The 14,182-nt window shown below is 28.6% G+C and overlaps 2 protein-coding genes and 1 long non-coding RNA gene across 3 annotated transcripts; all 3 read right to left on the bottom strand.

Annotated features, from left to right (window-relative positions):
- Nucleotides 1-2,131: 2,131 nt before the first annotated feature.
- Nucleotides 2,132-2,722, bottom strand: LOC133798247 (uncharacterized). The gene is made up of 2 exons (XR_009875806.1): nt 2,495-2,722; nt 2,132-2,375 (listed from the first exon to the last, which is right to left on the bottom strand). It is a non-coding gene; the product is annotated as an uncharacterized LOC133798247 (long non-coding RNA).
- Nucleotides 2,723-3,713: 991 nt separating this feature from the next.
- On the bottom strand, nt 3,714-6,368 carry LOC133795888 (uncharacterized). Its single transcript, XM_062233350.1, has one exon. The coding sequence runs from the start codon at nt 6,366-6,368 to the stop codon at nt 3,714-3,716; it is 2,655 nt and encodes an 884-aa protein (XP_062089334.1).
- Nucleotides 6,369-10,835: 4,467 nt separating this feature from the next.
- On the bottom strand, nt 10,836-13,643 carry LOC133795887 (uncharacterized). The gene is made up of 8 exons (XM_062233349.1): nt 13,451-13,643; nt 13,270-13,357; nt 13,089-13,141; nt 12,570-12,787; nt 11,677-11,732; nt 11,186-11,480; nt 11,036-11,104; nt 10,836-10,937 (listed from the first exon to the last, which is right to left on the bottom strand). The coding sequence occupies exons 1-8, from the start codon at nt 13,641-13,643 to the stop codon at nt 10,836-10,838; spliced, it is 1,074 nt and encodes a 357-aa protein (XP_062089333.1).
- Nucleotides 13,644-14,182: the final 539 nt, after the last annotated feature.

The raw sequence follows: 14,182 nt of genomic DNA, 5'->3' as shown, positions 1-14,182 counted from the left end.
GACAGATTTTGATGGGTTGGACGAGTGGGCATATTAGCAGTTTTTTTGTGCACCCCTAGTCAAACACATCTTTCGCTATTTAAAGGGTGTTGTACATTTTGGTTTATCCTTGCATGCTTTGTTTCGACTACAACCTAACTTATAACACCAATACTAATTGGGCTACTTGTCCTTATAACCGCTTTTGTGCATGCATCTTTTTTTGCTCCAATTTGGTTTAATGGTTTTCCTCTAAACATCGTGTTGTCTTTTTCTCTAGCATTGAGTTTGAATAACGAGCTTTGGCCATCAATGCACTACTAAGTTAAGGCCATCTCCAACCATAACTTCATTTTTCCACCTTTTTTCATTTTAAATTACTATTTCATCTCCTATCACTACTTGAAATTTTTAATTTTATACATTAATATCAATACATAATTAAGTTAATAAGAATTTTATATCTAAGTACAAAAAATATTAATGAAGGAAAGGGACTTTTAAAGGTGGAGATGCCCTAACTTGGATTGAAGCTAATGTGCAGTGCTTTGCTATGTGACAATGTGAGTGCCACCTCACATCTGCCAATCCAGTCTAGTCCCCCGTTAACTAGATGAAATTACGTTCCACTTCGTTCGAGAAAGAGTTCTCCAAAATAGACTTCATGTTCCACAAAGCCTTTGCCTACACATCGCTTTCTTGCTCATCAAACAACCCACAATCCTTACCCTTCCAATGAGTTTGAGATAGATAATAACCAGTGATTAGGCTCATTTATGACCATTAGTTAGTTTTTCTTGTAACTTCAAATCTCTCGTATTAGCTCGTAGGACAACCCACAATCCTTACCCTTCCAATGAGTTTGAGGGAGATAATTACCAGTGATTAGACTCATTTATGACATTAGTTAGTTTTTCTTGCAACTTCAAATCTCGTATTAGCTCGTAGGATTTTACGCAAATATAAAACGTGGTCCACGTTGTATCGCATATATATACCACACCAGATAGACCGATTCATAAAAAAGAATACGAGATATTTATCAGCTTAAACAACCTCCCACCTATGGTGTCGTCATTTCAAAGAATATTTGACTAAATTGTCAATAAAAACAACGCTCTCAAATGAAGAGATAACCAAAAAAACTTTGCCTTCTTCTATTTTTACAAATTTGGTTGATTTTCTCATATTTTATAAATCTGGCCTATCCTTCCCATTCGTATAATTTGGATTACCGTAATCATGCCTCGAAATAAAATTATACGTTTGCCTAAAGTACACAAAACTAACATCGACCTCAAACTCTACAAACAACGAGTAAATAACACTACAATAACAACCACATCGACCTCAAACTCAAAAACAACGAGTAAATAACACTACAATAACAACCATCTCTAATGCACACATCACGAAATTTCTTCAAAATCTATTACTGCTATTAAACTAATAAAAAGTAAACTTCGAATGACCATAATTACAGCTAAAACAAAACTCAAGAAAACCTAATATTGCTTACACCGTTTAAGCTTTTAGTAATAATAAAGATCTACCAAAGAAACAAGAATAGATATTTGATCTTAACTGGATAAAATCACATTAAAAAACTATATCCTAGTTTGAATCCGGCCACTTGTGTAAAACTAATCCCAAGCTTAGAGAGTGCCCATGGACTCGAACCTTGGGGAGAATCACATACCTAAGGGACTCGAACCTTAGGGAGAATCACAGATCTAAACATCGATTTGAGCTACCACTGTGAGGTAAATAAGAATAATAATTATGATTAATACCGCCATATCCTCCTTATATCAAACAGTCAGTTATTACTATATCCACGTTTTCTTTATATTAAAAAAAACGATTTGACTTGTTTCAGTGAGAAAAAATTAACTAATAACAAAACTATCATTTTGGATTAGCATCAAAGTAAACAAGCTCCGAAGACACTGTTCAGAGTGAACAAACACATTCACCGAAGATCACATCAATTCTAACAAACAGAAACTTACACCGAAACCTAAACCTAAACCTTTTCCCAACACCAGTAAGATTGATATGACCTATACTATAATCCATAAACATTAATCAACATCTATACGGAAAAATTATCACCAGAAAAAAAAAGGCATACGAGATTAAAGAAGTAAAATGGTTTAAAACTATCAATAACTCACATTAAGATAGATAAACTCACTGAATATAACAAAATGTGTCCAAATAAACATACTACTATTACTCTTTGATCAGTACTAATTAAAAACAAACATTGCAAAACATCCGAAATTTAACGACAAAAAGGGGAAAACATCACTTCTTTATTAAGAAATCTACTTGGATCTCTGTCTCATCTTTCGGCGCTTCCTCTTCAATCTCCTCATACGCTTCTTCTTCCACTGTAAGAACAAATAACGAAAACGATAAATTAATTAAGTTGAATTAACATCAAACAACGAAGAGGTAATAGACAGATCTGTAAAGAAAAAGTAACACAGATCTTTTGAGTACAACTTACCTTAGCCCTCATGGTAACGAAGAGACAGAGTTCGCTTCCAAACCCTAGAGTTTCAGAAAAAGGATAGGTCTGCCGAGAAACCAAATTGTGACGCGAAGGATTACGCTGTGAGGGCCTTGGAAATATTTATAGGTCAAGAAAGAAACCCTAACGACAAGTTTGAACCGCCTTGAGTTGGGCCCAATGCTCGGCTATTCTATGGGGACTTGCTTACAGTGTATTGGGCCCAAAAATGCTAGTCGAGCTTACACGGCGAAGCTACATAATTACCAGTTAATGTTTTAAAATAATGAATATTACCATTAATGTTTTTTTGAAAATAAATGTTATTATTAAATTTAGGATAAAAGATTTCTGAAATTTCTCAAGGGATTACTTGTATTCTATGAATTACTGGTAAACCAATTAATTTGAAATATAAGAATTTATGTTATGAAATTAGAGTTCTCATTCTTTTCAACTTTTTATTAATATAATCAACTATCTCTATAATTGAGGGCATTGTTGGAAGAAATTGACAAAAATGATTAGCTACAGTAGTTTTTAGCTATTTTGGCTAAAATTTAGGTTTTAATTGGCTAGTGTGACTGAAGATGCTCTAAATGGGTATTTCTTTATTAGTGTAACTAGGGAACGATACCGCGCATGCGCGGTGTTCATATAACTCAATATTATATATTTTGAGATCTTTGTAACGATGTGAGTATTTTTATTTTTGTAATTTTTAAATATTTACATTAAATGAGTATTTTTTAAAATAAATTTTTTAATGTGTCTTTAAAAACAATAATGAATATCATATTTATAGAATAAGTAAAATACACAATGTAAATTTTATAGTACAGGTAATGAAAACAGAATGTTGGTTTGATGCATTAGAAACAAAAATAGGAAAAGAATAAAATTGAAAGTATTGAAAGACACGCAACCTGAAAAGAAAATATATGATAAACATTTGTTAAGGATATAATTGAGCTATGTAAAATTGTTAAAAAATGAGTATTATCTTGAACAAATGTAAAAGTTATACCTTATTGGGTAAAACTTCGAAGCCAGGACATAAAAGACTGGACCACCATATTGAAGATGGGATATTTTATTATCTATTGAATAAGTAAAATACAAATGAAAATCATTATTTTAGTATGAGGTAGCAACAATAAGTTTATTAAATTTTAAATAAAATGTAAGAATGTGATACCTTGAATTTATGGGCTGATTATGTAATATTTTGGAATACTTCGTTGTAGACAATATTTTTTATGAAGGTTTTGTCTTCCACCTCATCGTCAGCGTTTAGTATGGTCAATCCTTCTCTTGTTGTGACTCGAGAGATAGCGACATATAATTGACCATGAGTGAATACTTGCTTAGGGAGATATAAGCCGGCATGTTTAAGAGATTGTCCTTGACTTTTATTGATTGTCATCGCAAAACATGGGGCTAAAGGAAGTTGTCGTCTATTGAGCTTGAATGGCCACCTTGATTCATTGGGAGACATGATAATTCTTGGAATCGTTACGTTCTGACCAATATTTGTTCCTAAAATGATGTCACCTCTAATTGACCATTTACCAAGACGGGTGACTATCAACCTTGTGCCATTGCATAGACCTTCTGTTTGATTCAAATTTCTAAGTAGCATTACAGGAACACCTTCCTTAAGTCGTATGTCATGAATTGGGATGCCATTAAATTTCAAGCTATGCAAAAATTCAGGTGGATACAGAAGGTCTTCATCATTTGTGTTTACACTTGCTTTGCATATATTGTCAGAGCTGAAATAAGTTCTCCCTTCTCCTTGTATCATATTCATAATCATCTCATTTAACTCATGAACCATTTCATTTTTTGGCGTTAATATAGCTCTTTCTTTCAAATATGCTGGATCATTGTACTTATGCAAAAGTGAAGGGTAAATAGCTTCCACTATAGATTTCATTGGATCTTCAGATGGTTTTTTGCATATATCAGAAGGAATTTTAATTAATTCTCTATCAATGTCATCATATAATGTACCATCTCCAACCTGCAACAACCATTTGTCAAAAGAAGTTATTTTAGCAGCCTCGGAGCTACTGACACTTCCATTATAGAGCCTCATATTTTGGTTGAGCTGATATACTTTAAAAAATGACCACAAGTAGGATGAATTAAGAGAAGAATCAACAATGTCAGCTCTTGTACCCTTTGGGACAACTGGCAATATTTGACGGAAATCACCACCACATACCACTGTAAGTCCTCCAAAAGGTTTGGTAGTACTATTTTCATACCTTGTTTTTAAAATATCTCTTAAGGTCTTATCTAAATCCTCAAAGCAGAACTTATTTGCCATAGGTGCCTCATCCCAAATGATCAAGGAGGTTTTCATAAGAAGTGCAGCTAATTGGGTCCCGTGTCGAATTTCGCAAGTTGACTCTTCTGTTACATCCAAGGGAATACGAAACCGTGAATGAGCTGTCCTACCATTAGGCAATAATAAAGCTGCCATACCTGAAGTTGCAACTGGTAATACTATTTTTGATTGTGACATGAGCTTTGCAATAATTGTATTCCATATAAATGTTTTACTAGTACCACTATGTCCATTGATAAAAAATAAATTACCTTCTTCATTCTCCACAGAATGTATTATTGCTTCATAAGCTGACTTCTGGCAAGGATTTAGAGCAGCAAATGATTTTGCATGCAATATTTTTAATTGATCTTTGTCATAGTCAAGCTCTTCATTGACCAATCTATTACCCGAGTCTCTCATCAAATAAGAATTAGGTAGGGGCATTCCATCTACTTCTTTCAGACTTTTTCCCATCTTCAACATTATACCTTCAATTTCGAACAATGTGTATACTTCCACTTGTTGTTCAGTTAGTTGAAGGTCCTTCATTCTGAATCTCTTCCTTTGTAATGAAACCATGTCTTCTGACAATGCAGTATAATTAGATTTCCAAAGTTGTGATGCATCGGAAACCTGACAATGAATGAGTATCATGACAAATAGATGCCTTAATTCATTTCCGGTTGCCCAAATTGAAGCTTCAGTCAAGCAATTGATCCACTCTTTATCATCGTCTAATAATCCCAAAGCATAGCATGCAGCTTTAAAAGTAGGATATGTCACTCCATTTACTGTTCTAATGCTTTCGAACGAAGTACTTCCTTTGACAAAGTTGAGCATCATTCTCATGTAGAAGCATTCTCCAGTTGAAGGATGTGCAAAGTAAATTCTTCCAATTGCTATGCCATTTTTTCTCCTCGTCCATGTTTTGTCTTTTGAATTCCAAACCCAATGTGTAGGAAAATCAGAATAGGTTAGGTCACGCGCATCCTCATAATTCTTATTTGTCTCTAACCATTCAGTGAACTTTGTCTTCTCTATTCCAGGTCGGCAAAGCACATTTTCGGTGCAATTATTTTCTTCAAATACTACTGTATGCTCTCCAGGCAAATGGAATGGTAATCTTTCGACGGCTGGCTGTCTGTAATGTATGTCAAATTGGAAGATTCTCCAGCAAGCTTCAGTTGCTGATATATATCTACAGTCAAGATATGTTTTGATCTCATCTATTTCTTCGGTAGTGTCAATAGATTCCATTGTTGTTGTTGTTCTATCAGACCCTTTATGAACATACTTAAATAGATATTTGATTGATCTTGAGTAATTGCAAACCTCAACATTAATATGTGCATCATATTTAACAATCAAATTCCTATTATAAGGGACCACATATCGATTATCTAAGAAGACATTTTTCTTTTCAACATGGATACCTGTATTTCGCCTTTTGTAAACTGGAAAGCCATCGGCATCAACAATCGTTTGGTCTTTGAATTTTTTTGGGAAATATTTTGTGCACTTTCCTTGCATCATACACGGAGAGTTAGGATTGAGCTTGCCACATGGTCAATGAATCATAAATTTGTTGACTGCATTGTAACCATCAGGATCGATATTTACGTAACAAACTTTTATCCCAAAGAGAATATACATATTTGAAGACGACGTTTTTCTTTATTTTTTTGCTTGTTTGGATTAATTTGTATTGATGTAGTATAATTGTCATCTATACTTCTATTTGGTTGGAGGAGAATCTCAACTGAAACATGTTAGAAACAAACATGTTTGTTAATTATTAACACAAATATTTATATATATAATAGGATAATATTTTGTTTGATGTGTAAAAAGAAACAAAAATTACAAAATGAAGAAGGACATACCGTTTGATTGAACCAATTCAATTTCACTTCTAAGCTTGTCCAACTTCATAGATTTTGTGAAAAAAACCACGATTTGTAGGATCAAAATGATTTGCTTACTTAAATCATGTTTAAACCTATTGTGGATAATAGTAATTTTTCTCTTGAATCTTGCATGTTTGCATATGTTCTTTCGAAGGATAGCTAATTCATATTTTTGAGTGTGACATTGAACACTCAATAAATATTTATGAAGTTGTAATCTTTGAATTCTTTCATGTCGAGCTATAGCTGAGAGTCGACGACATAAGTAAGAAACTTCGTGGGGGATATTCCTTGAATCACTAAACTCTTGGATGGTTGCATAAATTAATTCCATTTAGTCTGTACAATAATATGAAAGAATAAATTATATTATGTAATATACGAAAATTGGAATGTTATTTGAAAGATTCAACAAAAAATATTTAAAAAATAAAACTTAGATCCAAAGAAGAAAAATTTTATAGCTGAGAAGAAATAAAACAACAATACCAATTTATTATAACATGTGATACAAATAATAAACAACTCAAATGGAATTTTGTTTAAAAAATAGAAAATGCAATCCTTAGAAAAAGGAAAAATGGGTTAAAGAAATTTTTTTAACATATATATTTTAATTAATTTTTCTACAATAATCTATCAAATAAAACAAAACAAATTTAAAACTCTCATAAAATAGAAAAAAAAAATATTGAAGAATTTATAATAAGCCACTTCATGAGTCTCAAGCTTAATTTTACATAAGTATAAGCTGAACATAATTTGCTCAAAGTATAATGCAACACACACACACACATATATAAATAAAATAATGATATTTCATAGATATATCAAGGTGTACTCATTATTAACATGGTAAAGCTAATAATTAGAACAATGAAGCTAATAATACCTTTATTCTAAGTGAAACTCTATTGTAAGATCAACATTTTCCCCTCCCAAATATTGTGAAATCGCTCTTCAAGATCCAAAAAAAATTAAATTCTTTTTCCTTTTCTTATCAACATATATATATATATATACATATGATGTGGAAAAAAATTGTTTTGACCTTTTCTTTTGCTATAACTATATTATCTAACAATGAATTCAATCTTGAAACTGAAAAAATAAATCAAAATAAAACAGTAATAATGCAAGTGACCGTTATATTGTGTTAAAATAATTATTAGCTGAACAAAATTGATAATATTAAGCTGAATTCAAATTATTCTACAAGCAAGTCACAAAGTAGACTTTTTCTCATCAAAACAAGAATTGGGTATCTTATTAAAAAAAATTACAATATAGATCAAATCTAGCTGAGTCTAAATTCCAATGACTCTGGTTGAGTCTTTTCAGTCTTTTATATGCACTTTTACAAGCTATTTATCTAGAAATCTAGAAGATAAAATACCATATACTGATAAGTGAGGAGTGAGGAGTTTCCAAACTAACCTGAATCAGTGCAGCAGCCGAGCGCCCTGCCCCAGCAGCAGCCCCAATTACAACAAAAAGATGAGGAAATGCAGGAGTGAACATCTCCAATCCAAAGGCAGCATTTTCCATAAAATCTGCAAACAATCTCCACCCTTTTGGATTTACATCAAAATGCCGTACATATTTTGACAGCATGATCTTGCTGAGGTACCCAATTCCATCCTTAAGTACCCAATTGATCGCTGCAGCAGTAGGAATAGCTTCCTTCCCTATTCTTTGTTTTTTCAATTTTTTATTTTAATTTAATTTTCTCTAACGTTAATGTAACATCATAACGTTAATGTAACCATAAATATGTAACATCATATATATGTAACCATAAATAATTAGATGTTATACGTTTATGTAAATATATATAACGTTTATGTAAATATATGTAACATCATATTTACCTCAATCTTATTGTAACGTTTATGTAAATATATATATATATATATTTATAGCTGTAATTAACATTATTATTATAGTAAATGTAGAAAAAAAAACTGCTTAATAAATATTTATAATTGGACTGGTACTCAAAATAATAGTCATTATTATCAATAATGTAAATAATAAATAATACCAGTAATAATAATAATAAAGAGAATCCTTGGGAGAGGTGCAATTAAAAAAAATGCTCAAATTTTTTTGTGCATAATGAATTACCTGAGTAGCAAGCACACCACTGATTTGGCTAATAATGTCTTGTACTCCTCTAATAACGTAAGAAACATAATAAGTGTATTTAATAGAATAGTATTTATTTCTATTAAATTTTAAATTTTAACTAATAATAATAGTATACATATAAATGTGTATATGCTCATCATCATAGCAATAACATACAAACGTCATTTTATGAAATTATTTTTTTGTTTGTATTTATGTAATAATACTAATAACAATAGCAATAACAGTAACCTAATGAATCTATAAAAAACTTTAACTATTATAATGATAATAACTTAAAAAACCTATATTATATAAAACTTTAACTAATAATAATAATAATAACAATAACGTAAAGATTGATATTAGTGAGACTTTTATTTCAAAAACTTTCTTCAAGCTTTAAGAATTGTCTCATATACTATAACTACACAACCTATATGCATATGTAACCGCTTTGTGATTAATGAGTTAATTTTTAAAGATTATTAAGTTATTTTTAATAATTAATAAGTTAAGATACTTTGTGATAAAACATTGTTTTAGTCAATTTGTCACACTTTTATATTAATTAATTCTACCATTATGTAAAATTCATTTGACATTGATTGGTTTTAAGATGAGTGTTGGATATGTATATATTTATATAAATAATATATATTTATTATTTTATAAAAAATAATAATGAAAAATAATTAAAATAAACTGAAAAATAATTAAAAAAATTTATTATGTTTAAAACTGTTATATTTAGAATATGCTATTTAGTTTTTAGTCTTATTTTCTTAATTATTACATTTTATGTATTTATTGTATTAATTGTGTATAACTCTTTTTCTTTAATCTTTATTGTATTTATTGTGTTGTATTGTATTAAAGTTATAAGAATATCAAATTAAATTCTTGGTTTAATCTTTTTTTTAATTTTATTTATTTTCTATTGATTCATACATGTAATTTAAGCGTTATAAGTGTATTTAATAGAATAGTATTTATTTCTATTAAATTTTAAATTTTAAATTTTAACTAATAATAATAGCATACATATAAATGTGTATATGTTCATCATGATAGAACCACACTTCACAAACAATAATAAAATTATTAACGTCATTTTATAAAATTATTTTTTTGTTTGTATTTATGTAATAATAATAATAACAATAGCAATAACAATAACTTAATAAATTTGTACAAAACTTTAACTATTATAATGATAATAACTTAAAAAACCTATATTATATAAAACTTTAACTAATAATAATAATAATAATAATAACGTAAGAAACATGAGTTGTAATTCTAAAAGGAAGTTTGTGCTATAAAGTATTAAATAATAAGATTGATATTAGTGAGACTTTTATTTCAAAAACTTTCTTCAAGTTTTAAGATTGTAGCAGAATAACATGATTATTGATATTATTATTATTATTATTATTATTATTGTCTCATATACTACAACTACACAACCTATATGCATATGTAACCGCTTTGTGATTAATGAGTTAATTTTTAAAGATTATTAAGTTATTTTTAATAATTAATAAGTTAAGAAGTAAAATTAGAATTGATTACAATTACAATTATTATTATTATTATTGTTATTATTATATAAAAATGATATAGTTAATAAGAATTTTATTGAGAATGATTTGTTGACAAATACTGTTAGTCGACTAAAAGTCCATTACTAATGGATTATGTGATTTATTAAGTCTAATGGACTTGATCACATTATTATTATTTTTATTTAATAAATGGTTCTTAATATTTTTTTATGGATTGTTTTGAAAATAGGTAATGAAATAAATTGTAGTCAATGCAATAATAATTCCAAATAAAAATTTATATTAATAAGAAATAAGAAATATCATGTTACACCATACTAAGACATTAAATTAAATTAAACACACATGCTTAAAAGATAGTTCGTCAAAATACTAAACACATCTTCAGAATTGACTTAATCATCATCTTCATCATCAACTACAATATGTTTTTTTCTCTTTCTACTTTGAAGTGTGAGATCATAGTCTTCCATAGAATCCTCCAAATTATGATAACCCTTAAATGTAATTTTTAGAAGAAAAAAAATTTGTATACTAATCATGTTCATTTTATAATAAAGAATATCAACTTAGAAATGAGAGTTAATGAATTTACCACATCTTGAGAATGATTTTCTTTCCTTACCCTTAGTTTCTCATCTCCATCATTTCCAGCAACTTTTTCCTACAAAACAAATAAATAAATGTATTTATTTAAATTACACATATCACACACAAAATTAGACCTTGAATTTTTGAAAATTACCTTCCTTGCCTTCTTTAATTCATGGTCTCGCTCTAATTTCTCATCAGGCACAAAAATCTTAGATACGGTAAAATTTTCAAGACCCTCTTTCAAGTTATATTTGTTCAATCCTAACTTATAAACAAAATCTTTTCCACAAAGAGTTTCAATCTCTGTAGGAATATTATTATTGTTTGAAGATAACCTATTGAATAACTTGTGCGCAGATGTATCAAGTAATTTTTCAGCTACAACATTAAATAAGACAAAAGTTGTTTCTCTAGTTTTATCCATGACTCTTATATGTACTTTGTACCTACATTAGACAAAAGTAAAAGTTAGAATTGATCTAATAAAATAATCAAAGTTTTTTTAATATTTTTTTAAAACACCAACATTATCGTTCTTACATCACAAGAGGGAAGACACATATTTTTTTGCAAGTGCCGCACATGTAGACACCATTTGAAGGTATGATTTTTTTTAAGCATGTTTTGCACGATATATAATACCATCCAAAAGTGTTGTCTATACCAATAATTTTGCACCTTATTGTAGTAATGCACTCCTACAATTAGACATAGAAACATTAATGAATAAATAATAGAACATTAACACAAAGACAAAGAGAATGGAATAACTGAATTCAAATTAATTTTACTCTCCATACCAAAATATATGTCTAAATTTGATAATCACATGTTTTTCTTATGTATAGACATGAAACTTCTAGAATTTCAACTTAAGGAAAGTTATTTCCAAGTTAGAATTTCACATGTTATTTCCAAGTTATTTATATATATATATATATAAAGCTGGCACCGATTTCATCAAAACGATCAACTTTGGGGATCAAACTTAGTTTTATATATATAATTTGTTCATTATTGTTCCTTTTTATTTGTATGATCCGTTTGTTCTGTTGTATCACCCCAATGATCAAACCAATATATATATATATATGACTCATTTAGTGGATATATATATATACATATACATATAAGGAATATAATAAAGAATAAGGATTGGCTATGGCTATAGTTTCGAAAGAATCTTAATTTTAAAAAAGTTCAAACTCAAAGATCAAAGTTAATTATCAAAATGCACCACGTATAAAATGTCATTAAATTTTATAATTATTTTACTGTTTTTACCTAATAATTTATAACATTATTATTTCTACATTATTACTCACATATTTTCAGCCTTTTCTTAAAAAAAAAAAATCAAATACTTTTCGTACATTTGAAACCTATGTGAATTTTGAACATTGTGCCAGCAAACAATTTAAATCTAGAAAGAAAGTAATTTAATGCAATTGTTATACTTGCAATTAGACATAGAAACATTAAGGAATAAATAATAGAAGAGTAACAGAAAGACAAAGAGAATGGAAAATGATTACCTTGACTTGATCATCCCAATTAGTCTCTAATATTTCTTTAATACTCAAGTGGTTGAGGAACATCTCTTCCTCAAGAGAAAACTTATTGACATTGGAGCTTTCAATATCTTGCACTCGATTGGAGGTGGTGGAAAATCTCTCAATTAAAGATGTCACATAATCTATTTCAAGATTAATATATATTTTGGTTGCACTTGTTGTAGAAAAAATGACTTCACCTATATTTGAAGTCATTGTAAAATTCAATAAAATTATTTTTATAAATACAAATCAAGTGTATAATAGTAAGATATATATATATATATATATATACAAAACTTGAGTACAAAATAAGATATACAAAGCCGGGAATATAAACTTGAATAAGAAAAAACTTGATTATAATAGTAAGATATACACATTAAATTTTTAAAAACTATAATTAGTGAGATACAAAAAAATTATCACCTTGGAATTTTTTTATTGTTGTGGAAGTGAGTATCACTATAAAGGGCTTGTCATCTTTTTTGTATAACTCACGATCAAACATCTCCCCCAAATCTTCCCATAAAGTGATTTTTGATGTCACCGAACTATAAATGAAAAAAAAAAAGTTAATTAAACTAAAAAAAATAAAGATAGAATATGAAAGATTTATAAAATAAACAAATAATAAGAAACATATACATAATTTTGATTTTGATGACTATGTTAAACTTACTAATCTGTTATAATTTTTATGTCTCTTTTTTTCCAGCCACCTCCAACAATCTCAATATCACCCACACCACACAAGCATCCAACAACATCTAAAATATCACCCAAAAAATATAATGATATTAGAATACAAAGATAATTTTTTTTAAATATAGATTAACAAATAGTAAAATTGATATAAGAACCTGATAGGATTGTATTGTCATTGACGCGTAAATCAATTAAACTTTGAGTTATGAATTGAAATCCATTGATTGGAATCTTAACAATTCCTTCTTCCAATTTCTTTAGGGAAGTTGTAACCAAAAAAAGAAGCTTGTTCTCATTTGAGAGAGGTTTGTACTCGCATTTGCTTGCAACAACTTTCAAATTTTTCATACTATATAAAAAACCCTCACTCAAAAGATGCTTAAACTTGGCAACCAAATTTTTTCTAATCGTTGCATGCATAAGATTTTCCTGTCACAAAAATTCATATTATATAAAGTATAAAATAATTAGGAAAAAGTAGAGAATATAATAGCATAAAAAGTTTTTTTTGTATACCTTTTCATCAATGAAAATCATATCAAGACTGATAAGTTCTCCATTTTTCTTGGTGTTGATTGATTCCCACATCCTACAAACTCGAACTCTTATCATTAAACTATCTTTATCATTGTTTAAATCTTGAAGAAAAGAGTACTCCATGAAGTAAACAATGAAAAAAATTCAAATATCAATAACCAAAACACAAAAAATACTTTGTAAGGAATACTTTCCTTCAAGCAAACAAAATGGTGTTTATATACAAGCACTTTGGAGTCTATTTACTAATTAAAAAATACCCAATATTAAATTATATTTACTATTTACTAAGCAGTTTTTTTTCTTCTACATTTACTATAATAATAATAATAATAATAATAATGTTAATT

The sequence above is a fragment of the Humulus lupulus genome, chromosome 8 (assembly GCF_963169125.1).
Source record: "Humulus lupulus chromosome 8, drHumLupu1.1, whole genome shotgun sequence".
NCBI classification, from domain to species: Eukaryota; Viridiplantae; Streptophyta; class Magnoliopsida; order Rosales; family Cannabaceae; genus Humulus; species Humulus lupulus.
Note: the sequence above shows the minus strand (reverse complement) of the source record. Positions and strands in the feature narration are given on the sequence as shown.